Genomic DNA, 26,087 nt, shown 5'->3' on the forward strand with positions numbered 1-26,087 from the left:
CATGACCTCCTCGGAGGGCGAACAGCATCACCAGTCTCACCAGCCTCGCCATCCACCTCTGACACGTGGAGCTCCACAACACAGTGCTGTGACACATCCACCTGCACAGCAGGAGGGAGGGCAACCGCAGAAAGAGATGCGTCGCAGAGGGCACTACCCTCGCCACAGGGTCCACAGACCGAGGCTCAGCTTCCTGGACCTCTCTGAGCAGCAGTGCACACGGAGGCTCAGGGTCACTCAACATGTAGTCGTGGACATCTGCAGCCTCCTTCATGCCGAGCTGCTCCCGGTTGGCCCGAGCACCATCTTCTTACCTGTCGCTGTCAAAGTCACCACTGCCCTCAACAACTTCTCCTCCGCATCCTTCCAGGGTGCCACCGGGGACATCGCCGATGTCTCTCAGTTGTCTGCACAAAAGAGCCCTGCAAATACACCTACACTCACTCTGCAGTGACACAATGGGTGGCATCAGGTGTGGGTCTTCATTGTGATCCTCAGGAAACGGCATTATTGCACAAACCAGACAAGATTTGCAAAGACGTGGCAGTAGTGGTGCCAATATAATATGTCATGTGAGTTGGTCAGAAATTAAATATAAGTAAAAACCATGACAAACCCTCAAACACCCTTGTGCATCCCCTTCATGCTCACGACACGTTTGCCTTACGCTGCCTACTGCACATATGTGATGCATGCCCTGTGGCTGCAGCACAGGTAGTGGCAGGTTGAGTGAGGCTGACTGTGAAAGAGATGCATGAGAGGGTGAGTATGAGATAGAGCCATGAGATTGTATGAGGATTGGGTTGAGTGGTAGTGGCGGGATGAGTACTGGCGAGGTGAGTAAGTGCAAGTAAGATGAGGATGAGGTTTGAGTGGGTGTTAGGGGTGAAGTGACAGAGTAGTGTTGGCAGTGCAGAAGGAGATGTGGGGTGGGGGCGGTGATGTGGCAGATGGAGTGTAGGGGAATGAGTAAGTGTACTCACTTTGGCTGACCTACTTAGGTCATTGCAGCACCTCCTGCACTGTATGCAGTGCGCGATATGTTGGTGGTGCAGGTAACCTCCTCTGCCACCTCGAGCCAGGCCTTCCAGGTGGCAGAGGCAGGCCGCTTCCTCCCGTCCGCCGGGGGAAGATCTCTGTCCTCCCCCTCCTCCTCACCCCATCCAATGATACCTGGAGTGAGGCATTATTAAACTGGGAGCAGGGCTGCTCCATGCTGTAATTTTTGCTATTTGTTACAGCATGTCAGTGGAGGACTGCCCCTTTAAATAGAGCTCCTCCAGCTGACAGAGCTTACTGCGCATGCGCAGTCCGCCCGACACGCAGATCAGCAGTGGGGAACCCGGAAGACCAGGAAAGTGGATCCAATTAGGCTGCGATCGCGCGGGGGCAGACTGATTTTGCCAGGCGCGTTACCCACGCGCCCAATAACCCCCCCGCCGCGAATCCGCAGCCCTGGTAACATCGAGCCCAATATATTTCAAAAGGTCTTCAATAAGGTACCACATTGTACACTCATGACTAAGGTCAGAGCACGTAGAGCCAAGGGACAGGTAGCAGAATGGATAGCAAGTGGGCTACAAAACAGAAAACAGAGAGTAGGTTTTAAGGATAGCTACTTCGATTGACAAAAGGTGGGAAGTGGTGCTCCACAGGGATCGGTGCTGGGAACACTGTTGTTCACAATTTACCTTAACAATTTGGACTTGGAAATCGGAAGTACAATTTCAAAATTTGCAGATGACACTAAATTGGGGGTATAGTTAATACAAAGGAAGAAAGCGTCAAAATGTAAGAGGACATTAATAAACTTGCAGAATGGGCGAGTAATTAGCAAATTAATTTCAATATAGATAAGTGTGAGGTGGTGCATTTTGGTAGGAGGCCACATACTACTTGAATAATAAGAGTCTAAATGGGATAGAGGAGCAAACGGATCAAAGGGTACAGATACGCAAATCACTAAAAGTAGTGACGCAGGTTAATAAGGCCATAAAAAGGCAAATCAAGTACTAGGGTTCATTTCTAGAGGGATAGAATTGAAAAGCAGAGAAGTTATCTTAAACGTGTATAGAACCTTGGTTAGACCACACTTGGAGTACTGTGCACAGTTCTGGTCTTCATATTACAGAAAGGATGTAGAGGCATTGGAGAGGGTGCAAAACAGATTCACAAGGGTGATACCAGAACTGAGAGGATACACTTATTTGGAAAGGCTGAAAAGGCTGAGGCTCTTTTCGCTAGAAAAGAGAAGGGTGACCTGATAGAGGGTTTTAAGATAATGAAAGGGTTTGATAGGATAAACGCAGAGAAAATGTTTCCACTTGTGGGGGAATCCAATACTAGAGGTCAGAAATATAAAACAGTCGCTAATAAATCCAGTAGGGAATTCAGGAGAAACTTCTTTACCCAAAGAGTGGTAAGAATGTGGGACGCGCTACCACAAGGAGTAATTGAGGCAAATAGCATAGATGCATTTAAGGGGAAGCACATGAAAGAGAAAGGAATAGAAGGGTATGCTGATAAGATTAGATGAAGTAAGAAGGAATGAGGCTTGTGTGGAGCATAAACGCCAGCATAGACCAGTTGGGCCGAGTGGCCTGTTTCTGTGCTGTGGATTCAATGCAACTCGATGTAAAGTGACCAGCAGCAGATAATTCGACATGGAGAACACTACAGTTGAGCACGATCCTATCCTCAGCTGAAATCTACACACTCACTTCCAGCAGGGGTCACAGGATAGTGATTAACCCTGCTGATTTTCCTCTCCCTAAACCTGGGATCACGGGCCAACAGTAGCACCCCTACCATTACTACTCTAGTTGAGATCAAATAACTCAGCATAGATAGAGGATTGAACCTGGAACCTTCTTGGTGTCTGTGGCACAGCTACTCATTGTTACTGAGTGCAATGCAAAAGATTATGCAGTACAACCATAGCACTAGGAACAATTTCAATGTAGAACTTAAAAAGGCAGTATCTGACCATTGACAGCAGGTTACTAGTACCCTTTCACAATAGTGAACAGTAGCTGAGCTTACTTTAGTTGGTATGATATTAAGAGGCAGATTGTAGTGAAGTTTGTATACTCACCAAGTTGAGAAGAGCAAGAAAATCATCTATTCGTTCAATCACTTGGAACAATCTACCAAAAATTGAGATAATTAAAAATTACAGTTCTGTATTCAAAAGTAATGCAAATTTTAAAAATGAAAACTGTAAATAGGAAATTCTTCCAATTAGGAATACATTATGCCATCATATTCATACTAATTGAACTCAGTGGTGTGCTTGAAACTGTTAGCTGCAACATTTCTTCACATAATTTAGAGTAGTGAGAGGCCCTGCACTCATCCATGATTCTTACTACAGTAAGATAACAGTTAAACAGCACCGCAGTTGTAAATACAATATTTACCTGATATGTGAGGCCCAAGCTGCAGTCACTATTAAAAAGGTCATAATGTACACAGCTATCTTGGTTGTAAGAAGCTGTTGCAGACTTTCTTCCAATTCCTAGTTTAGAAAATATAATGATGTTATTTGGCAGTGGATGTTATCAAAATGTACACAAATAATATATGGCTTAACTGTATGGTGACTGGTAAATGTACCTCCATGAATGTAAATGTTCATATTAGGATTGTAATCAAACTCAAATCAGCTTCAACATAAACCACAACGCAGTAATTTATTTTTTAAAAACAAGGGTATAAATTCTATTTTTTCCTGTCGATACAGGACTTGTAACTCTGGCTTTCAGACCTCTGCAGCAAATACTGGTCTTCATTCACCATGAGATAAGAACATAAGAAATAGGAGCAGCAGTAGACCATACAGCCCCTTGAGCCTGCTCCACCATTCAATAAGATCATGGCTGATCTTCTACCTCAACTACACATTTCCGCCCTCTCCCCATATCCCTTGATTCCCTTAGTGTCCAAATATCTATTGATCTCAGTCTTGAATATACTCAATGACTGAGCATTCACAGTCTTGTCGGGTAGAGAATTCCAAAGATTCACAACCCTCTGAGTGAAGAAATTTTTCCTCATCTTGGTCCTAAATGGCTGGCCCCTTCTCTTGAGACTATGACCCATAGTTCTAGATTCACCAGTCAGGGGAAACAGCCTCTCAGCATTTACCCTGTCAAGCCCTGTAAGAATTGTATATGTTTCAATTAGATCACCTCTCATTCTTCTTAACTCCAGAGAATAGAGGCTCATTCTACTCAATCTCTCCTCATAGGTCCTCACACCCCAGGAATCAATCTAGTGTACCTTCATTGCGCTCTCTCTAAGGCAAGTATATCCTTCCATACGTAAGAAGACTAAAACTGTACAGTACTCCAGGTGTGGTCTCACCAGAGCCCTATATAATTGCAGCATGACCTCCTTATTCTTTTACTCCAACCCCCTTGCAATAATGGCTAACATACCATTTGCCTTCCTAATTGCTTGCTGTACTTGCATGTTAACTTTCTGTGACTTGTGTACAAGGACACCCAAATCCCTCTGACTACCAACATTTCTTAGTCTTTCGCCTTTTAAAAAATATTCTGCTTTTCTACTCTTCTTATCAAAGTGGATAATTACACATTTCCCAAGATTATACTCCATCTGCCACCTTCTCCCCCACTCACTTAGCTTGTCTCTATCCCTTTGCAGTCTCTCTGCATCCTTCTCACAGCTTACTTTCCCACCAGCTTTGTATTGTCAACAAACTTGGATACATTACACTCGGTCCCCTCATCTAAGTCATTGATATATATTGTAACCAGTTGAGGCCCTGATCAGTGAAGCACTAATCTTTGCGGCACCCCACTAGTTACAACCTGCCAACCCGAAAATGACCCCTTTATTCCTACTCTCTGTTTTCTGTCCATTAACCAATCCTCAATCCATGCTAATGTATTACCCCAAATCCCATGAGCCCAAATATTAAGATAATTGCCTGGCAATAGAAAGAAAGAAACGACTTGCATTTATGTAATGCCTTTCATGGGACATCCCAAAGTATAGTGCAGCCCAATGAATTACTTTTAACATATAGTCACTGTTGTTTTGTTGGCAAACGCAGTAACCATTTTGTGCACAGCAAGGTCCCACCAAAACCAATACGATGAATAACCAGTTAATCCATTTTTGGTGACGTTGGTTGAGCAGGACATGGGGAGAAATCCCTGCTCTTCTTTGAATAGTGCAATGGGATCTTTCTCATCCACTTGAGAAGGCAGACAGAGCCTCGGTTTAATGTCTCATCTAAAAGACACCACCTCGAACAGTGCAGCACTCACTCAGTACTGCACTGAAATGTCAGCCTGGATTATATGCTTAAGTCCTTGAGTGGGACTTGAACCCATGACTTTCTAACTCAGAGGCAAGGGTATTACTACTAAACCAAGGCTTCACATGTTCTGGTTTTCTTTCTCCCCTCCCTGCTTTACTAGAAAGGGGAAAAACTCCAGTATCCCATTACTGCTATGCTGTTGCATAGTTTTGATTACTACGCCAACAGAAACACAGAAGTTCACATTAGAAAAATAAAAATTAATTCTATTAGTGGACACTTACATAAAATCACATGAAATAACTACAATTAGTTATTTTGAAACAATTATATTTAGGTTTTAAGAGGTACAATACCTGATCAGCTCTAATTTTTGTATGACACACAGGCAAAATCTGGAAGAAAAGTACAATACAGCATATTTAAAAGTGTACCATTGCTTTGGTCCAAGATTTTAAAATCTTGCATTAAAAACTGCAGTATGTTTTTATGCACCGGGCAGCAAAATTACTGATTACGACCACCAACAAAGAAGTTTTAATTAACTACAAGTGGAGTAGCATTCCTGGTATCAGTTACTATGTGGGCAAACTGCAGTACAAGTTCTTGCCGACTGCAGCCTGATCCCATTTCCTAGTCACTCCATGGTGAAAGGCCAGGTGCTGTATGCTCAAAAATGATTGCTTTTCCGACTCAGCCAGTGAAAAAATTACACAGAAAGTACAATACGGAAACAAGCTATTCGACCCAACCAGTCCATTTTTGGTGTTTATCCTCCACATGAGCAATAGCTCTAATCCCATGTGCCTGCTCCATTCCCATATCCCTTTGTTCTCCTTTACCTATTCTTAAAGGTTGATAAGGTCTCTGCTTTAATCATTAACTCTGGTAGTGCATTCCACACCCTCACAAACCTGTATAAAAAGGTTTCTCCTGCTTTCCATCCTATATCTCTTACATTTAATCTTATATCTACGCCCTCACATTCCAGACTTGGAGCTCGGTGGAGCTGGTTAGGTGAGCAGCGTGCTGTAAATATACTTCAAAAACACCATATACTCCAGAAGGATAAGGGCATATGTTGCACTACATTTTAACTATTTCTAGACTGAACTGACTGAACATTAAACAGATCACAGCCTTATAACATTATTCGGAAGATCTAGACTATGTTTGCCAAATGATACATTCTAACCAACGGCATCAGAGACTCTAGCCCCAGTTTTAACTCCCTGCTGGGAGCTATGCGGTCAGGGGTTAAGTCGGATGACAAATTGTTTGCCCCTCCACAGCATGAGGCCCGGGAGATTTTAACTCCCGGGTCTCACCTGCATAGGTCCCATCAGCATCCTGCTTGGAGTAGGATTTTGGGCGGCAGGAGGCCAACACCGAAGACCCGAAGGTATGGACCCAGTACTAAGTAAGAGGCTGGGAGGGAATCATGATTGCAGGAGGGAGAGGGAAGCTCGGGGCAAGGGAAGCCCAAGGTATCTTTGTGGGGCCTGGAGGAGTACTCCTGTTCTTCCTGGCCTACAAGGAAACCGAAAAAAAAAATCAAATTAACATACCTTTCTGCGCTTCTTCTGACCCCAGCTTCTACTTGCTGCCAGGTTACCCTGGCAGGGAAGCCATAACGGCTTCCCCACTTAAGCCTCAGATTAAAATTGCAATTGGACTCAAAGACATCATCAAAGCTCTATATGCATATTTAAAGACCCCGCTGCCTTCTGGCAGGTGTCCCTGGCAGGATCGGAAGGGGTAAGTCACCGTGGCCATTCTAACTGCTGCCTGCCCGCCAGTAGGGTTAAAATCGGTCCGTATATTTAAACATGGTTTCCAATCAAACACAATGAACTAATCAATTGTGAAATTTTGTCAAAGGGCGACACAATCTGTGTCTGCACACAGATCCACATGTAATCCACACAGATCAACATGTTCAAGACAACAATGAAAGCAGGTTAAAACAGTTCTGTCAGAATTGTGCAAAACCTCTTCATCTGAGAAGTTAATTTCTAGCCCTATTTTAAATATACTGCAGCATAATAGATTACTATATGATGCACAAAGTACCTTCACTATTCAATAACTTTTAGAAAACTATAGTAGTTTAATCAAAAAATAAAAACTGTATCCTAACAGCAACATAGTAAGACATTTACTAAAATCTCTGGTGATTGGAGTCCTACCAGAGACCAATACTCCAAGTGGGTATGTGATGAATATTACTTCAGTACTCACCCAAGTTGCTAGCGGGGATATCTAATGATGCACAATAGAATTTTTTTTTTTGGAGGAGGGGTTGTATGTTAACATTAATAAGGGGATTAACCCCTTTTCCTCTCCCTCACTCTCTTCTTACTGGTTTCACTAGTCACTTATCTTCCATGTACACTACTATTAAAGCCACTTTTGGCTAGCCAGTAGCAGATATGGGAAAGTGGCCAATGGAGACTTCCCACCAGGTTTTTCTTCCTTTGAAATCATGACTATGACATAGCAAGCTTACCACTAACATTGGTTATACCAATATGAAAGCAGGAATGGTCTTCTGAACTAATATGTTGTGGTCATAACAAATCACGAAAAATCAGATTTTTAAGAACAAACACTGACACTGTCTCTCACAGCTCATGACAACCAACATAAACAACCTGTATGAATGATGTTCACTACTCTAAGGAGCGGTGTTCTTCACACTTCATCATGTTTAAAAAAAATTCTTACATTCATTCTTCAAATAAAACCTTTTTGAGGGGCCACATCCAGAAATTGGCCAGTCCCAAAGTGCTGAACACTCATACTGGGTTAGGGATTATGGGACTTTTAAAAAATAAAATAACTTATGGGATGTGGACGATCCTGGCAAAGCCGCATTTATCGCCCATCCATAATTGCACTGAAGGTTGTGGTGGGCTGCTTTCTTGAACTGCTACGGTCCTTGTGATGATGATGCTCCCACAATGGGGTTAGGTAGGGAATTCCAGGATTCTAATCCAGCAACGATGAAGGATCAACGATATATGTCCAAGTCAGGATAATGCGTGACTTGGTGAGGAACTTGGCGGTGATGGTGCTCCCACGACTATGCTGTTCTTGTCCTTCTTTGTGGTAGAGGTCGCAAAGGAGGGAGGTGCTGTCGAAGTAACCTTGCTGAATTGCTGTAACATGCCCTGTACATTGTAAACACTGCAGCCAGTGCGCCGGCAGTGGATAAGAATTCTAGTGGCAGAGGCATTAATCAAGTGAACTGCTTTGTCTTGGACGGTGGTGAGTTTCTTGAGTGTGGTTGTAGCTGCACCCATCCAGACGACTGGTGTGTATTCCATCAAACTTCCGACTTGAGCCTTTTAGAGGGGGCAGAGACATTATGTCATCAGGAAGTGAGCTAGACATCACACTGTACTTAGCCTCTGCTCTATTATTGTAGCCATGGTCCAGTTCAGTGCCTGGTCAATGGTGACAACCAGGATGTTGATGGTAGAGGATTTAGAAATGGCACGTTGATAGTCAATTAGAGACAGCTGGACTTTCTCTTGTTTTGAAGTGGTCATTACCTGGCACTTATGCGGCACAAATGTTACCTGTCACGTTATCCAGGTCCTGTTGTAGGCCGGCATGGGCTGCTTCATTACCAGAGTTGAACACTTTGGAATCGTCAGTGAGCAGCCCTACTGTGACATTACGAAGGAGAGAATATCATTGATGAAGCAGCTGAAGACGGTTGGGCTGAGGATACTTCCTTGAGGAATTCCTCGAGTGATATCCTGGGGCTGCGATGACCGACCTCCAACAACTACAATCATCTTTCTTTGCTTTGGGTATGATGCCAGCAACTGAAGGGTTTTTCCATTGACCAGTTTTGCTTGGGTTTTTTGGTGCCATACTGGTCAAGTGCTGCCTTGATATCAAGGGCAACTAATTACACATGTTCTCAGACATTCAGCGCATCTATTCATGCCTGGAGCTGAGTGGTTCTAGTGGAACCCAAACTGAGTATGGGTAAGCAAGTTATTGGTGAGTAAGTGTTGCTTGATGGCACTATTGATGACTCCTTCCATCATTTACTGACAATTGGAAGGAGGCTGACCAAGTGGTAACTGGCTGGGTTAGTTTATCCTATTGTTTGTTATGATATACTCGAGCAATCGCACTGACAAGTAAATGCCACCGTCATTGCTTAACTTGGTTAAAGAAGCGGCTACCTCTGGTGCACAGGTCTTCAGCACTACAGTTGGAATGCGTCCAGTGCCCTTCAGCCACTTCTTAATGTCACGTGCAGTGAATCCAATTGGCTTGACACTGGTATCTATGACGGTGCGTACCTCCGGAGAAGACCACGTAAGATCATCCTCTCAGCTCTTTTGGCTGGACATACTCACAAACACTTCAGCCTGGTCTCTTGCACTCACGTGCTGGGCTCTGCCATGGTTGAAGATGGGGTGTTCATGGAGCCTCCTCTTTCTGTTAGTTGCTTGGTTGTCCACCACCATTCTCGACTGGATGTGGTAGGGGTGCAGAGCTTTACTCTGATCCATTGATTGTGGGACTGCTTAGCTCTATATATAGCCTGTTGATTTTGGTGTGTAGCTTGCAGGTAGCCCTGTGCAGTAGTAGGGAGTGAGGAGAGTGTTTAGGTTAGAGGACATGGTCAGATGATAGGCCCAATTTTTGGAGTCCTCAGATAGGTGGCGCTGTGGAGAACAGTAACTCGGAGGTCTGAAGAGATAAATACACACACACATAGATCTCCTGTGACATTGCCCTTAATGAGTCAGAGGGTTTGCTGTTTTATAACAGGATTGTTTATGCCATGTGGAGGATAATATCTCAACTATATTCTGAGATTTTTACTGATGCTTTGGGGATTGAATTTCACAACACTGTCGATTGTTCTATGAAAACCGTAAATGAGTAGCCTATATATTCTATATATATACCTTCATCTATGTTTTTAATTTTTAATCTCATCCCCTTAGCATATTTAATGTTGAGAATATACAGCAAGATGATATGGAGGATGTGCCATTTGGAGGTAGAAATTGGAAGTATCCAGCAGTGGGAGGGGGAAATGGAGTTTATCTGGATGGGGGCAATTCTGCATTTTGTTAGCAATGAGGAATGGTCCTGGAATTTGGCAGAACTAGGGTGGGGGTTGACAGCACTACAGAGGGGTTTCTTGAGTTGGGGTTTGGCAGAATGGTGGAAGGCAGGGCAGAGGTTTGCCACAAATGAGGTTTGGCTCACTGGTGGATTCCCAGTGTCTGTCATCAGTGAAGGGAGAGGCAGGGTATGGGCCTGATAGCAGTGGTTGCTGGGGGGGGGGGGGAAATCCCATGTGGGGCAGCAGTGGTTTGTGACCATCTAAGGCATCTCTGTAAACATTGACTTTGGTATTTTGTGATAGACATCCACGATTCAATCTCTATGTCTTTCTGACTCATGCTCCGTCTCTCTTTTTCACACTGGTATAAGAAAATTTAAAGAGCCTAATTGCTAACCATCAACAAAACAGGTGGTAATTAAAGCTTTCAAAATTCAATTCATTTGTTTTTTATAGAAAGACACTGGGAAGTAAGTTTTCAAATGTCTGCTTCCATCGGGAGGGAGGAGCGAACCCGCTGCCCGCCCATTTGATGGATGTGGTCTAAGGCCTCATTAGCACTGCTTTTGGAGCAGCTTACTGATCAGAAGCAACAGGAAATCTGGTGGTTCCACCATGAAGCCCAGCTGGTGCAGGTAAGGTGAGATGGGCAGGGGAAAAGAGGCAACCCCAGGGGCGCATTAATGCTCCTATTGGCCACATTAAAATTGTTTATAAACCTTTTTAAAAACTTTTTTGAGAGAGGCCTGTAGCGGTCCCTTTAAGCCTTCAACCAAGTATCAATGGGTGGAATGTGTGTGGCTCCGCTCATTGATACTTCAAAATTGCATTGAGGTCCTATTGATGCCATAGAATCCTGATTTGCAGGGGCTAAGGAGGCTCCCACCTGTTTCCGGTGGTGCTACTGTCCTGTTCCAGCAAGGAGCAGTGGAAGAAAATCGGCCCCTTTGCGTGTGTATCTTTCTGTCTCTGTGGATGACAGCATGAATGATTTAGAGTTACATTTACTATTACATTTTCTGTTAACATAACAGGTGATAATCAAATGAAATAATTAGAGGTTGCTTGTTTCAAAATTCACTTTTTAAAAAAAATGAACTTAATTTACATGAGGACAGACATTTCTCTCTGAGCTTAATGCACCTTCTAAAGTGTAAAGAATACCAAGCAAAAATTACAACAGATGTGTAATCAGTAGTCTCTTTTTTCCCCCTCACTGACACTCGCAGCCTCTTTTTTTTAACCTAAATTAAGATTTTGAACTTTGTCCTCTAGCTTTTCTTCAAATGAGTTTGAAACACTTTTGAGCAGAAACTACTAGAATCTAAAGTAAAATATTCCATCAGTACAGCTGTTGCTTTCTGAGAAATTAGGCAAATTGCATGTGCTGAGACTGCACAATCCAAATTCAGTTCAGAGTCACAGCTCTGGGCAAAACATCAAGTCAAAACCCAGGCTTTTGTGAAAGGCTGAAGCCTTCAAGTAAAAATGTTAATGAATGCATTAAGACACAGAAGACAATTCTGTTGATAAATTTAATAGTATTATTGTGAAATATGCATTTCTTGATTAAAAAAATTGTATGAATACTAATTTTGGACATTAGATATTTTAGTTACTAAGGATAAATTGGTAAATTAAAAAAATGTTCACGAAGTCTTTTGAGTGATTTGTGGGAATCCAATGGCCAGACTGTGCAATTGTAGTGACAGGTTTACATTGACAAAATCCATTATAAATGAGGACATAGCAATTTATAATAGGGAAAAAGTTAACACAAATTGTGTGAGAATAAAGTGACAACAGGAAGTCAAGTTGTACAGGCAGGATGTGCACAGACATAAGATTTTTAATATATTACAGATAGATATACTGTTTATCTGTTCTGATTCTGTATGTAAGGTCAGCGTTCTCAAGTACCATATAGAGCTCTTGTATGCATGAGAAAACAACACTGTACACAAGACAACTCACACTCACACCTCCCCCCCACCTCCAACTTCTAGTCTGAGTCAGCTCCATCTTATTAGATACAAGAAAAGAGGGGGAATATTACACAGAGGGGGGGAATATTACACAGAGGGGGAATATTAAAAAATGTTAAAACCTAAACGTGCACGAAAAGTCCAGCAAAATCTGGGCCATTAAGTTTAAAAAAAACCTTACATTAAATCAAAGGCATACAATTTAAGATAAGGCATATAATTCCTTTAAAGATGATCAGCATGACAATTGTCTCTTCTCTACTGTGGTAAAATCAATCAAAACTCAAATTAAATCATCTGAAATCTGTTACCCAACTAAAAGTACAGGACATTACATTTTCAGAAATTTCATTCTGAAAACCCTAAATGACAGCACCTTGCACAAGATAAATCTTGGCATTTTAAAAATTAAACCAGATAACTGTTTGAAGCCGAGATAACAAAATAATAGATCATAATGCTTTATATCAGATACCAAGTTTCCCTGATCAAATTGACATACACTTGTAAATCACCTGTGCTTATTGAGCACATTCATCTAGTAATCCACATTTGTCAGTTTAGACTTGTTAAAATTATATGTGTTTTGATTATGTTGTATCCACTTATATCCAACTTAATCTAATTATGATCCTATAGGATCGGATTTATGTAATTTAGAATACTCATCTATTTATCTTCAATTTTTAATTATTATTTAAACAATTTACCACCTGAAGACTTTCACAAGTTTCTGAGGTAAGATACATTTATTCAGCGTAATAAACACCATCACATACAATACATGAGGTTACATTTTGTGGTATTAGTTAATTTTAATGGAAAAGTAGATGTTGTATACTTGCACCTACTTTTTGGCTAAAAAGGGAATAAAATATTATACAATATTCCCTCATTTCCAGGATTTGGGAAGGGCTCTGGATGAAAATCTGCATTTACTTTACAAACAAAAAATAAAAGTAACTGCCACAGGACGACTCATCGAAGAACAACCTAACATTTATATAGGACCTTTCACATGCTCAGGGCATCCCAAAGCACATGAATAGCTTTTGAAGTGTAGTCACGCTTATTTTATTGGCTAAAACAACAGCCAATTTGCATACAGCAGGGTCTCACAAATAGCAATGAGATGAGAGGGTTGTCCGATGAGGAAAGATTGAGTAGAATGGACCTATACTCTCTGGAGTTTAGAAGAATGAGGTGATCTCATCGAAACATTGAAGATTCTGAGGGGGCTTGACAGGGTAGATGCTGTGAAGTTGTTTCCCGTGGCTGGAGAGTCTAGAACTAGGAGGCATAATCTCAGGATTGGGGGTTGGCTATTTAAGGCTGAGATGAAGAGGAATTTCTTCACACAGAGGGTTGTGAATCTTTGGAATTCTCTACCCCAGAGGGCTGTGGATGCTGAGTCGTTGAATATGTTCAAGGCTGAGATCGATAGATTTTTGGACTCTAGGGGAAATCAACGGATATGGGGATCCAGCAGGAAAGTGGAGTTGAGGTCAAAGATCAGCCATGATCTTACTGAATGGCAGAACAGGCTTGAGGGGCCATATGGCCTACTCCTGCTCCTATTTCTTATGTTATGAATGACCAGTTAATCTGTTCTTGATGGCTGAAGGATAAATATTAGCCAGGATCATGTCAGAACTCCTCTGCTCTTCTTTAAATTTAGTGATTAAACTGGTAATTAGGTAGCATATTCAATATTTATATGATCCCAGATTAGTTTAGAGCAATGATAGGTAATGACAGCAAATGATGGGAAGCCATAGTTTATAGAAACTTAAACCAATAACATGACTGCATAAGCCACAAGCTCAAAGGGTGAAATAAAAACAAAATGCTGGAAACACTCAGCAGGTCAGGCAGCATCTGTGGAGAACAAAGCATAGAGATAACATTTCAGCTTGATAACCTTTCATCAGTTCTGACAAAAGGTCATCGACCTGAAACGTTAACTTTTTTTCCCTCTACAGATGCTGCCTGACCTGGTGCGTGTTTCCAGCATTTTCTGTTTTTATTTCAGATTTCCAGCACCTGCAGTGATTTGCTTTTAACTCACAGGGTGAGTTGGTTATGTAATCTTGCGTTCACAAGGTTTGTACAGTATTCTAATAAATCAGTTTTTATACCTCACAGATAGGTATCTACATCACTGCCTGCTGAGGAATAAACCACCCCACGTGAACATATATTCAATCTCCGTATCCAATTGTAGTATTTTAAAATGCTGAGAAAAAAAAAACTGTATCTTACTGTACTTAAAAAAAATACAGCACGCCACGGGCTAACCATGTTTTCGAGATTTTTCTAGCTAGTTCTTCTGCGTGGTTGGTTATCCGGAAGTTCGTCGTTGAAGGGAATGCTGTTTCGCCAACCTTTCTGCCTGGGCATGAATTTACATCAGAACTTAAACCAACCTCAAAACACGACCCTGCTGACTGTCACTGGCCCTCTTACCATGACAGTGGCTATGATAGAGATCAGTGCATCGCTGTACGCCAGCAGCCTGTGCGATGACTGCTCGCTGCCGTGGACGGGATGTCCCTCTGCAACCCCCCTGGCCGGACTCGGGCTGGGACTAAAGCGCAGAGACTCGTCTCCGGTTGCAGACGGGCCCGAGGGGCTCGGCTCTGCTTCAATGGCCTCCCCGTCCTCGTGCTGCGACACCGACATCATTGTCAACGGTAAAAGGGCGAGCCGTGAACCGACACCTGCCAACCGTCAGCCTTTCTGCCGCCGCGCTCCGGACAACAGCTCGCGCCCTTCCGCCAGGAGACGATCGCGACTTTCCCTCGCGTTTTAGGCGGAGTTTGGGTGAATTAATTAAAACTTTAGCTGACTGAGGCTTTATTTCCGGACAAACCTTTTTTTTGCCTGTTTTCAGTTGACACCTAACTGTTAAAATAATTGAAGTGAAAATAATTTTGTTTCAGTTCCTCCAAACTCAAACCTTCCAGACTCAACATTGATTTCAATAACTTCAGATTATAACCACTGCTCCCAATTTTTTTGGAGGCAGGCGCAGGTAATGGTTCTGTTGCCATTTACAGTTCCTCTAGACCCATCTTTTGTTTCTTTATTTGTCCCATTGCCATCCTCCTTGCCTTGTACCATCATCCCTTTTGTCATTTAATCACTCCTGCCCTCCTCCCTACCACAGATTTTTTTTTCGTTCATGGGATGTGGGCGTCACTGGCGAGGCCAGCATTTATTGCCCATCCCTAATTGCCCTTGAGAAGGTGGTGGTGAGCCGCCTTCTTGAACCGCTGCAGTCTGTGTGGTGAAGGTTCTCCCACAGTGCTATTAGGAAGGGAGTTCCAGGATTTTGACCCAGCGACGATGGAGGAACGGTGATATATTTCCAAGTTGGGATGGTGTGTGACTTGGAGGGGAACGTGCAGGTGGTGGTCTTCCCATGTGTCTGCTGCTCTTGTCCTTCTAGGTGGTAGAGGTCACGGGTTTGGGAGGTGCTGTCAAAGAAGCCTTGGTGAGTTGCTGCAGTGCATCCTGTAGATGGTACACACTGTAGCCACTGTGCGCCGGTGGTGAAGGGAGTGAATGTTTAGGATGGTGGATGGGGTGCCAATCAAGCGGGCTGCTTTGTCCTGGATGGTGTTGAGCTTCTTGAGCATTGTTGGAGCTGCACTCATCCAGGCAAGTGGAGAGTATTCCATCACACTCCTGACTTGTGCCGTGTAGATGGTGGAAAGGCTTTGGGGAGTCAGGAGGTGAGTCACTCGCTGCAGACTACCCAGCCTCTGACCTGCTCTTGTAGCGCCAGTATTTATATGGCTGGTCCAGTTAAGTTTCTGGTCAATGGTGACCCCCAGAATGTTGATGGTGGGGGTTTCGGCGATGGTAATTGGGCGATCTTCCCTTTTGTTCTTTCCTGCCCTCTTTCCCCCGCCCCCTCCCCCTGCCTTTTGCCTGGCTCTATACTTGCTTAAAAACAGTTTAATGTTCAACTTCTTCCAGTTCTGATGAAAGGTCATCGACCTGAAACAGGTGAACAAGATTGTAAACCGTATGGAAAAGCTAAATCCCAAAAATTACTTTAAATTAAATTGCAAGATTAGGTGTCAGCCTTGGCTCAGTGGTAGCATACTCACCTGAGTCAGAAGGTTGTGGGTTTAAGCCTCATTACAGAGATTTGAGTACCTAATTCAGACTGACATTTCAGTGCAGTACAGAGGGAGTGCTGCACTATCTGAGGTGCCGTCTTTCAGATGAAATGTTAAACTGAGTCCCTGTCGTAGTTGTAAAAGATCCTATGGCACTATTTGAATAAGCACAGGGGAGATATCCTGGCCAATATTTATCCTTCAACCCATACCAAATGTAACTATTCAATATGAAAACATCTTAATATTATATTCTAAGCTATTTTTTAAAAAACGAGTCTGAATCTCAAATTTAATACACCACAGAGTAGATTATTTGAAATTTGAAATTAAGTGTTTATATCATTTTAATTATCTGAACATCTGATTCAATTTAATTAGAATTCTACCTCCCAAGTCCGTGCCCATCTTTCCCGCAACGCCATGTTTGAATCCCTCCAATCAGGTTTTCGCCCCTGCCACAGTACTGAAAAGGCCATTATTAAAGCCACAAATGACATCCTATGTGACTGTGACAATGGTAAACTACCCCTCCTCATCCTTCTTGACCTGTCTGCAGCCTTTGACACAGTTGACCACACCATCCTCCTCCATTGCCTCTCCTCCGTTGTCCAGCTGGGTGAGACTGCACTCGCCTGGTTCCCTTCTCATCTATCCAGTCGTAGCCAGCGAATCACCTGCAATGGCTTCTCTTCCTGCTCCCGCACCGTTACCAGTCCCCCAAGGATCTATCCTTGGCCCTCTCCTATTTCTCATCTACATGCTGCCCCTCTGCGACATCATCCGAAAACGACAATGTCAGATTCCACATGTACGCTGACGACACCCAGCTCTACCTCACAACCACTTCCCTCGACCCCTCCACTGTCTCTCATTTGTCACATTGCTTGTCCGGCAGCCAGTACAGGATGAGCAAAAATTTCCTCCAGCTAAATATTGGGAAGATGGAAGCCATTGTCTTTGGTCCCTAGCCACTGACTCCATCCCTCCCCCTGGCCACTGTCTGAGGCTGAACCAGACTGCTTGCAGCCTTGGCGTCCTATTTGACCCTGAGATGAGCTTCCAACCACATATCCGCCCCATCACCAAGACCACCTACTTCCACCTCCGTAACATCGCCCATCTCCGCCCCTGCCTCAGCTTATCTGCTGCTGAAACCCTCAACCATGCCTTTGTTACCTCCAGACTGGACTATTCCAATGGTCTCCCGGCTGGTCTCCCATCTTCCACCCTCCATAAACTTGAGCTCAACCAAAACTCTGCTGCCTGTATCCTAACTTGCACCAAGTCCTGTTCTCCCACCACCCCTGTGCTCGCTGACCTACATTGGCTCCCGGGAACACCTCGATTTGAAAATTCACATCCTTGTTTTCAAATCCCTCCATGGCCTTGCCCCTCCCTATCTCTAACCTCTTCCAGCCCTACAATCTTCCGAGATCTCTGCGCTCCTCCAATTCTTGCCTCTTGCGCATCCCCTATTTTAATCGCTCCACCATTGGCGGCCGTATCTTCAGTTGCCTAGGCCCTAAGCCGTGGAATTCCCTCCCTCAACCTCTCCGCCTCTCTACCTCTCTCTTTCCTTTAAGACGCTCCTTAAAACCTACCTCTTTTGGTCATCTGTCCTAATAGCTCATGTGACTCGGGGTGAAATTTTGTTTGATAACGCTCCTGTGAAGTGCCATGGGATGTTATACTACATTAAAGGCGCTATATAAATGCAAGTTGTTGTTGTTGGTCATTTTCCTTCAATGGCAGAGAATGCTGTATTTTCAGTTATACTAAAAATTGAATTTGGAGCTTACCTAGTTCCTGGAGGTCCAGATTGCACCTTGGCCCCAACTTTCAGCAGCAGTGCATCCTGATAGAACACATCAGAGAATACACAGAACATATTGGCCTAGAAATTGGATCGCGCCCGAATCGGGACACGGACAGCGTGTAGTGCATGCGTTGCAGGTGCCCTAATGAGGCCAGTGGCAGGACCACGGAAGTCAATGGAAAGTAAAATCAGGTGAAGTATATAACAGATGGCCAATTTGATAGTGCCTGTTTTACACTATTGCCAAAAATTAAAATTATCCCCATAGTTTTTAAAGAGAGTAAAACCAGGCTGCCAAAAACAGACAGGAAAGCTCAAAAACTGATAATCATTGCAGGAAATGCATTTAGAGACACGCATAGAGAGCATGAACCCCAAGACGGTGGACAACAGGTCCCGTTGAAGGGGGGGAGGGGGAATTATGACATGCAGAATCAATCTCGGGGAGCAAAACACAGAAAAGTTTCACAAATTATTCACTTAAACATGGGAAAGGAGGAATTAACTAAGGGAAGAAAAAATGGTGCGTAGGTGTTCCAAACTTACTGTCATTCAGAAGGAAAATTAGGAATGTTGGCAGTGTCCTGGAGCTGTGTGGCTATCTGAATAGTGCTGCTGTAGGGTTATTTATGAAGACCTGCAGCTTATAAAACTCCATCTAGTGGTGCAGAAGTGATTGTGTATCCCAGTTGGTGCCCAAATAAGGAGTGTACAGCATACACAGCAAATTTAATATATTATAAATGTTTTTTTTATTCATTCACGGGATGTGGGCGTCGCTGGCGAGGCCGGCATTTATTACCCATCCCTAATTGCCCTTGAGAAGGTGGTGGTGAGCCGCCTTCTTGAACTGCTGCAGTCCGTGTGGTGACGGTTCTCCCACTGTGCTGTCAGGAAGGGAGTTCCAGGATTTTGACCAAGCGACGATGAAGGAACGGCGATATATTTCCAAGTCGGGATGGTGTGTGACTTGGAGGGGAACGTGCAGGTGGTGTTGTTCCCATGTGCCTGCTGCTCTTGTCCTTCAAGGTGGTAGAGGTCGTGGGTTTGGGAGGTGCTGTCGAAGAAGCCTTGGTGAGTTGCTGCAGTGCATCCTGTAGATGGTACACACTGCAGCCACAGTGCACCGGTGGTGAAGGGAGTGAATGTTTAGGGTGGTGGATGGGGTGCCAATCAAGCGGGCTGCTTTATCTTGGATGGTGTCGAGCTTCTTGAGTGTTGTTGGAGCTGCACTCATCCAGGCAAGTGGAGAGTATTCCATCACACTTCTGACTTGTGCCTTGTTGATGGTGGAAAGGCTTTGGGGAGTCAGGAGGTGAGTCACTCGCTGCAGAATACCCAGCCTCTGACCTGCTCTCGTAGCCACAGTATTTATATGGCTGGTCCAGTTAAGTTTCTGGTCACTGGTGACCTCCAGGATGTTGATGGTGGGGGATTCGGCGATGGTAATACCGTTGAATGTCAAGGGGAGGTGGTTAGACTCTCTCTTGTTGGAGATGGTCATTGCCTGGCACTTATCTGGCGCGAATGTTACTTGCCACTTATGAGCCCAAGCCTGGATGTTGTCCAGGTCTTGCTGCATGCGGGCTCGGACTGCTTCATTATTTGAGGGATTGCGAATGGAACTGAACACTGTGCAATCATCAGCGAACATCCCCATTTCTGACCTTATGATGGAGGGAAAGTCATTGATGAAGCAGCTGAAGATGGTTGGGCCTAGGACACTGCCCTGAGGAACTCCTGCAGCAATGCCCTGGGGCTGAGATGATTGGCCTCCAACAACCACGACCATCTTCCTTTGTGCTAGGTAGGTCTCCAGCCACAGGAGAGTCTTCCCCCGATTCCCATTGACTTCAATTTTACTAGGGCTCCTTGGTGCCACACTCGGTCAAATGCTGCCTTGATGTCAAGGGCAGTCACTCTCACCTCACCTCTGGAATTCAGCTCTTTTGTCCATGTTTGGACCAATGCTGTAATGAGGTCTGGCGCCGAGTGGTCCTGGCGGAACCCAAACTGAGCATCGGTGAGCAGGTTATTGGTGAGTAAGTGCTGCTTGATAGCACTGTCAACGACACCTTCCGTCACTTTGCTGATGATTGAGAGTAGACTGACAGGGCGGTAATTGGCCGGATTGGATTTGTCCTGCTTTTTGTGGACAGGACATACCTAGGCAATTTTCCACATTGTCGGGTAGATGCCAGTGTTGTAGCTGTACTGGAACAGCTTGGCTAGAGGCGCAGCTAGTTCTGGAGCACAAGTCTTCAGCTCTACAGCTGGGATGTTGTCGGGGCCCATGGCCTTTGCTGTATCCAGTGCACTCAGCCGTTTCTTGATATCACGTGGAGTGAATCGAATTGGCTGAAGACTGGCTTCTGTGATGGTGGGGATTTCGGGAGGAGGCCGAGATGGATCATCCACTCGGCACTTCTGGCTGAAGATGGTTGCAAATGCTTCAGCCTTGTCTTTTGCACTCACGTGCTGGACTCCGCCATCATTGAGGATGGGGATGTTTGCAGAGCCTCCTCCTCCCGTTAGTTGTTTAATTGTCCACCACCATTCACGACTGGATGTGGCAGGACTGCAGAGCTTTGATCTGATCCGTTGGTTGTGGAATCGCTTAGCTCTGTCTATAGCATGTTGCTTTCGCTGTTTAGCATGCATGTAGTCCTGAGTTGTAGCTTCACCAGGTTGGCACCTCATTTTTAGGTATGCCTGGCGCTGCTCCTGGCATGCTCTTCTACACTCCTCATTGAACCAGGGTTGATTCCCTGGCTTGTTGGTAATGGTAGAGTGAGGAATATGCTGGGCCATGAGGTTACAGATTGTGCTGGAATACAATTCTGCTGCTGCTGATGGCCCACAGCGCCTCATGGATGCCCAGTTTTGAGCTGCTAGATTTGTTCTGAATCTATCCCATTTAGCACGGTGGTAATGCCACACAACACGTTGGATGGTGTCCTCAGTGCGAAGACGGGACTTCGTCTCCATGAAGACTGTGCGGTGGTCCCTCCTACCAATACCGTCATGGACAGATGCATTTGCGACAGGTAGATTGGTGAGGACGAGGTCAAGTAAATTTTTCCCTCGTGTTGGTTCGCTCACCACCTGTCGCAGGCTCAGTCTGGCAGTTATGTCCTTCAGAACTCGGCCAGCTCTGGTGCTACCAAGCCACTCTTGGTGATGGACATTGAAGTCCCCCACCCAGAGTACATTTTGTGCCCTTGCTACCCTCAGTGCTTCCTCCAAGTGGTGCTCAACATGGAGGAGGACTGATTCATCAGCTGAGGGAGGGCAGTAGGTGGTAATCAGCAAGAGGTTTCCTTGCTCTTGCCCTGAGATTTCGTAGGGTCCAGAGTCAATGTTGAGGACTCCCAGGGCCACTCCCTCCTGACTGTATATCACTGTACTGCCACCTCTGGTGGGTCTGTCCTGCCGGTGGGACAGGACATACTCAGGAATGGTGATGGAAGAGTCTGGGACGTTGGCTGAAAGGTATGATTCTGTGAGTATGGCTATGTCAGGCTGTTGCTTGACTAGTCTGTGGGAAAGCTGTCCCAATTTTGGCACAAGTCCCCAGATGTTAGTGAGGAGGACTTTGCAGGGTTGACTGGGCTTGGTTTGCCGTTGTCCGGTGTCCGGTGCCTAGTGGTCCGATGCCGGGTGGTCCGTCCGGTTTTATTCTTATTATGACTTTTCGTAGCGAGATTTTACAACTGAGTGGCTTGCTTGGCCATTTCAGAGGGCAATTAAGAATCAACCACATTGCTGTGGGTCTGGAGTCACATTTAGGCCAGACCAGGTAAGGACGGCAGGTTTCCTTCCCTAAAGGGCATTAGTGAACCAGATGGGTTTTTACGACAATCCGGTAGTTTCATGGCTACCATTACTGATACTAGTATTTTAATTCCAGATTTTTATTTAATTAATTGAATTTAAATTCACCAGCTGCCCTGGCAGGATTTGAACTCATGACCCTGGATTTTTAGGCTAGGCCTTTGGATTACTAGTCGAGTAACATAACCACTATGCTACCGTACCCGTACTAATGTAAGGAATCTTACAACACCAGGTTATAGTCCAACAAATTTATTTTAAAATCACAAGCTTTCGGAGATTATCCCCTTCGTCAGATGAATGAGTGAAAAGGTTCTCAAATCGCATATCTTATACTATGCTGGGACAGCATCACACCAATCAAAAGGTGTCGTTGTTATTCAAACAGGCCAGTCACGGAGAACAGCACGTCCCAGTACACTGGATATACATTGTGTCAATTACACAGACAGGCAGAAAGAAACCCAAAATGGCAGAGAGAGAGAGAGAGAGAGAATATTAAAAAACATAATTTTTCCCCCTTTTTGCTTGTGGGGTTACGTGTAGCGTGACATGAACCCAAGATCCCGGTTGAGGCCATCCTCATGGGTGCGGAACTTGGCTATCAACTTCTGCTCGACGATTTTGCGTTGTCGTGTGTCTCGAAGGCTGCCTTGGAGAACGCTTACCCGAAGATCGGTGGCTGAATGTCCTTGACTGCTAAAGTGTTCCCCGACTGGGAGGGAACCCTCCTGTCTGGCGATTGTTGCGCGGTGTCCGTTCATCCGTTGTTGCAGTGTCTGCATGGTCTCGCCAATGTACCATGCTCCGGGGCATCCTTTCCTGCAACGTATGAGGTAGACAATGTTGGCCGAGTCACAGGAGTATGAACCATGTACCTGGTGGGTGGTGTCCTCTCGTGTGATGGTGGTATCCGTGTCGATGATCTGGCATGTCTTGCAGAGGTTGCCGTGGCAGGGTTGTGTGGTGTCGTGGACGCTGTTCTCCTGAAAACTGGGTAACTTGCTGCGAGCGATGGTCTGTTTGAGGTTGGGTGGCTGTTTAAAGGCGAGTAGTGGAGGCGTGGGGATGGCCTTAGCGAGGTGTTCGTCGTCATCGATGACATGTTGAAGGCTGCGGAGAACATGGTGTAGTTTCTCCGCTCCAGGGAAGTACTGGACGACGAAGGGTACTCTGTTGGTTGCGTCCCGTGTTTGTCTTCTGAGGAGGTCTATGCGATTCTTCGCTGTGGCCCATCAGGTGCACTCAGAAGACAGTCCAGAATGTCACCCGAGCACAACGCAACGCCATCAACGCTCTCAAGACCAACCGAAACATCGTCATCAAACCAGCGGACAAAGGAGGAGCCATTGTCATACAGAACAGAACGGACTATTGCAAAGAAGCATACCGACAACTGGACAACCAGGAACAGTACAGACGGTTACCCGCAGATCCGACCAAAGAACACACCCACCAGCTCAACAAACTGATCAAGACCTTCGATCCAGACCTTCAAAGCATCCTACGCACTCTCATCCCACGTACTCCCCGCGTGGGAGACTTCTACTGCCTCCCAAAGATACACAAAGCCAACACACCCGGACGTCCTATCGTATCAGGCAACGGAACCCTGTGTGAGAACCTTTCTGGATACGTCGAGGGCATCCTGAAACCCATCGTACAGGGAACCCCCAGCTTCTGTCGCGACACTACAGACTTCCTACAAAAACTCAGCACCCACGGACCAGTTGAACCAGGAACACTTCTCACCACGATGGACGTCTCGGCACTCTGCACCAGTATCCCCCACGATGACGGCATCGCTGCAACAGCCTCAGTACTCAACACCAACAACAGCCAATCTCCGGAAGCCATCCTACAACTCATCCGCTTCATCCTGGATCACAATGTCTTCACCTTCGATAACCAGTTCTTTACCCAAACACACGGAACAGCCATGGGGACCAAATTCGCACCCCAATACGCCAACATTTTCATGCACAAGTTCGAGCACGACTTCTTCACTGCACAGGACCTCCAACCAACGCTATACACCAGATACATCGACGACATTTTCTTCCTATGGACCCACGGCGAAGAATCACTGAAGAGACTACACGATAACATCAACAAGTTCCATCCCACCATCAAACTCACCAAGGACTACTCCTCAGAATCGGTTTCTTTCTTGGACACACAAATCTCCATCAAAGACGGGCACCTCAGCACCTCACTCTACCGCAAGCCCACGGACAACCTCACGATGCTCCACTTTTCCAGCTTCCACGTCAAAGAGGCCATCCCCTATGGACAGGCCCTACGAATACACAGGATCTGCTCAGAAGAGGAGGAACGCGATGGACACCTACAGACGCTGAAAGACGCCCTCGTAAGAACGGGATATGACGCTCGACTTGTCGATCGACAGTTCCGACGGGCCACAGCGAAGAATCGCATAGACCTCCTCAGAAGACTAACATGGGACGCAACCAACAGAGTACCCTTCGTCGTCCAGTACTTCCCTTGAGCGGAGAAACTACACCATGTTCTCCGCAGCCTTCAACATGTCATCGATGACGACGAACACCTCGCTAAGGCCATCCCCACGCCTCCACTACTCGCCTTTAAACAGCCACCCAACCTCAAACAGACCATCGTTCGCAGCAAGTTACCCAGTTTTCAGGAGAACAGCGTCCACGACACCACACAACCCTGCCACGGCAACCTCTGCAAGACATGCCAGATCATCGACACGGATACCACCATCACACGAGAGGACACCACCCACCAGGTACATGGTTCATACTCCTGTGACTCGGCCAACGTTGTCTACCTCATACATTGCAGGAAAGGATGCCCCGGAGCATGGTACATTGGCGAGACCATGCAGACACTGCGACAACGGATGAACGGACACCGCGCAACAATCGCCAGACAGGAGGGTTCCCTCCCAGTCGGGGAACACTTTAGCAGTCAAGGACATTCAGCCACCGATCTTCGGGTAAGCGTTCTCCAAGGCGGCCTTCGAGACACACGACAACGCAAAATCGTCGAGCAGAAGTTGATAGCCAAGTTCCGCACCCATGAGGATGGCCTCAACCGGGATCTTGGGTTCATGTCACGCTACACGTAACCCCACAAGCAAAAAGGGGGAAAAATTATGTTTTTTAATATTCTCTCTCTCTCTCTCTCTCTCTGCCATTTTGGGTTTCTTTCTGCCTGTCTGTGTAATTGACACAATGTATATCCAGTGTACTGGGACGTGCTGTTCTCCGTGACTGGCCTGTTTGAATAACAACGACACCTTTTGATTGGTGTGATGCTGTCCCAGCATAGTATAAGATATGCGATTTGAGAACCTTTTCACTCATTCATCTGACGAAGGGGATAATCTCCGAAAGCTTGTGATTTTAAAATAAATTTGTTGGACTATAACCTGGTGTTGTAAGATTCCTTACATTTGTCCACCCCAGTCCATCACCGGCATCTCCACATCGTACCCCTACTAAGTATAAGGTATTACAAATTGGGGTAAAATGGGCAACATGCATCTTCTGTGAATGGTATGGAAATAGCTACTAATGAGTTTCGAAGAGATCTCACAAGATCAGTAGCCTTGGCACTTAATGTGTTAAATCACTGTGGAGGAGCAATCATAAAAAGGAACAGAATGCTGAACTGTATTGCTGAATCAGTAAAGTATGAGTTAGAGGAAGTTATACTGAAAATAAATAGTGTTGTAATCACAGAGTCCAGATTTGGTCAAAAGAACATAAGAACATAAGAAGTAAGAGCAGCTGTAGGCCATATGGCCCCTCGAGCCTGTTCTGCCATTCAATAAGATCATGGCTGATCTTCGACCTCAATTCCGCTTTCCCGCCCGATCCCCATATCCTTGATTCCCCTAGAGTCCAAAAATCTATCGATCTCAGCCCTGAACATA

General features: G+C 45.2%; 1 protein-coding gene across 3 annotated transcripts in view; it reads right to left on the reverse strand.

Annotated features, from left to right (window-relative positions):
• Positions 1 to 15,233, reverse strand: part of tmem175 (transmembrane protein 175) — a 39,833-nt gene extending 24,600 nt beyond the window's left edge. The window contains exons 1-4 of one of the 3 annotated variants that reach the window (XM_067990549.1): positions 14,846 to 15,233; positions 5,647 to 5,685; positions 3,420 to 3,517; positions 3,095 to 3,146 (exon numbers count right to left, since the gene is read on the reverse strand). In XM_067990549.1, the coding sequence (XP_067846650.1) occupies positions 3,095 to 3,146; positions 3,420 to 3,517; positions 5,647 to 5,685; positions 14,846 to 15,064 (408 nt within the window). In that variant the 5' untranslated portion in view covers positions 15,065 to 15,233. Of the gene's footprint in view, positions 1 to 3,094; positions 3,147 to 3,419; positions 3,518 to 5,646; positions 5,686 to 11,280; positions 11,362 to 14,845 lie in introns of those variants that run through there. The other 2 variants (XM_067990567.1, XM_067990557.1) reach the window with 2 other exon arrangements.
• Between the last annotated feature and the right edge of the window lie 10,854 nt (positions 15,234 to 26,087).

The sequence above is a fragment of the Heptranchias perlo genome, chromosome 1, assembly GCF_035084215.1.
Source record: "Heptranchias perlo isolate sHepPer1 chromosome 1, sHepPer1.hap1, whole genome shotgun sequence".
Lineage (NCBI taxonomy): Eukaryota > Metazoa > Chordata > Chondrichthyes > Hexanchiformes > Hexanchidae > Heptranchias > Heptranchias perlo.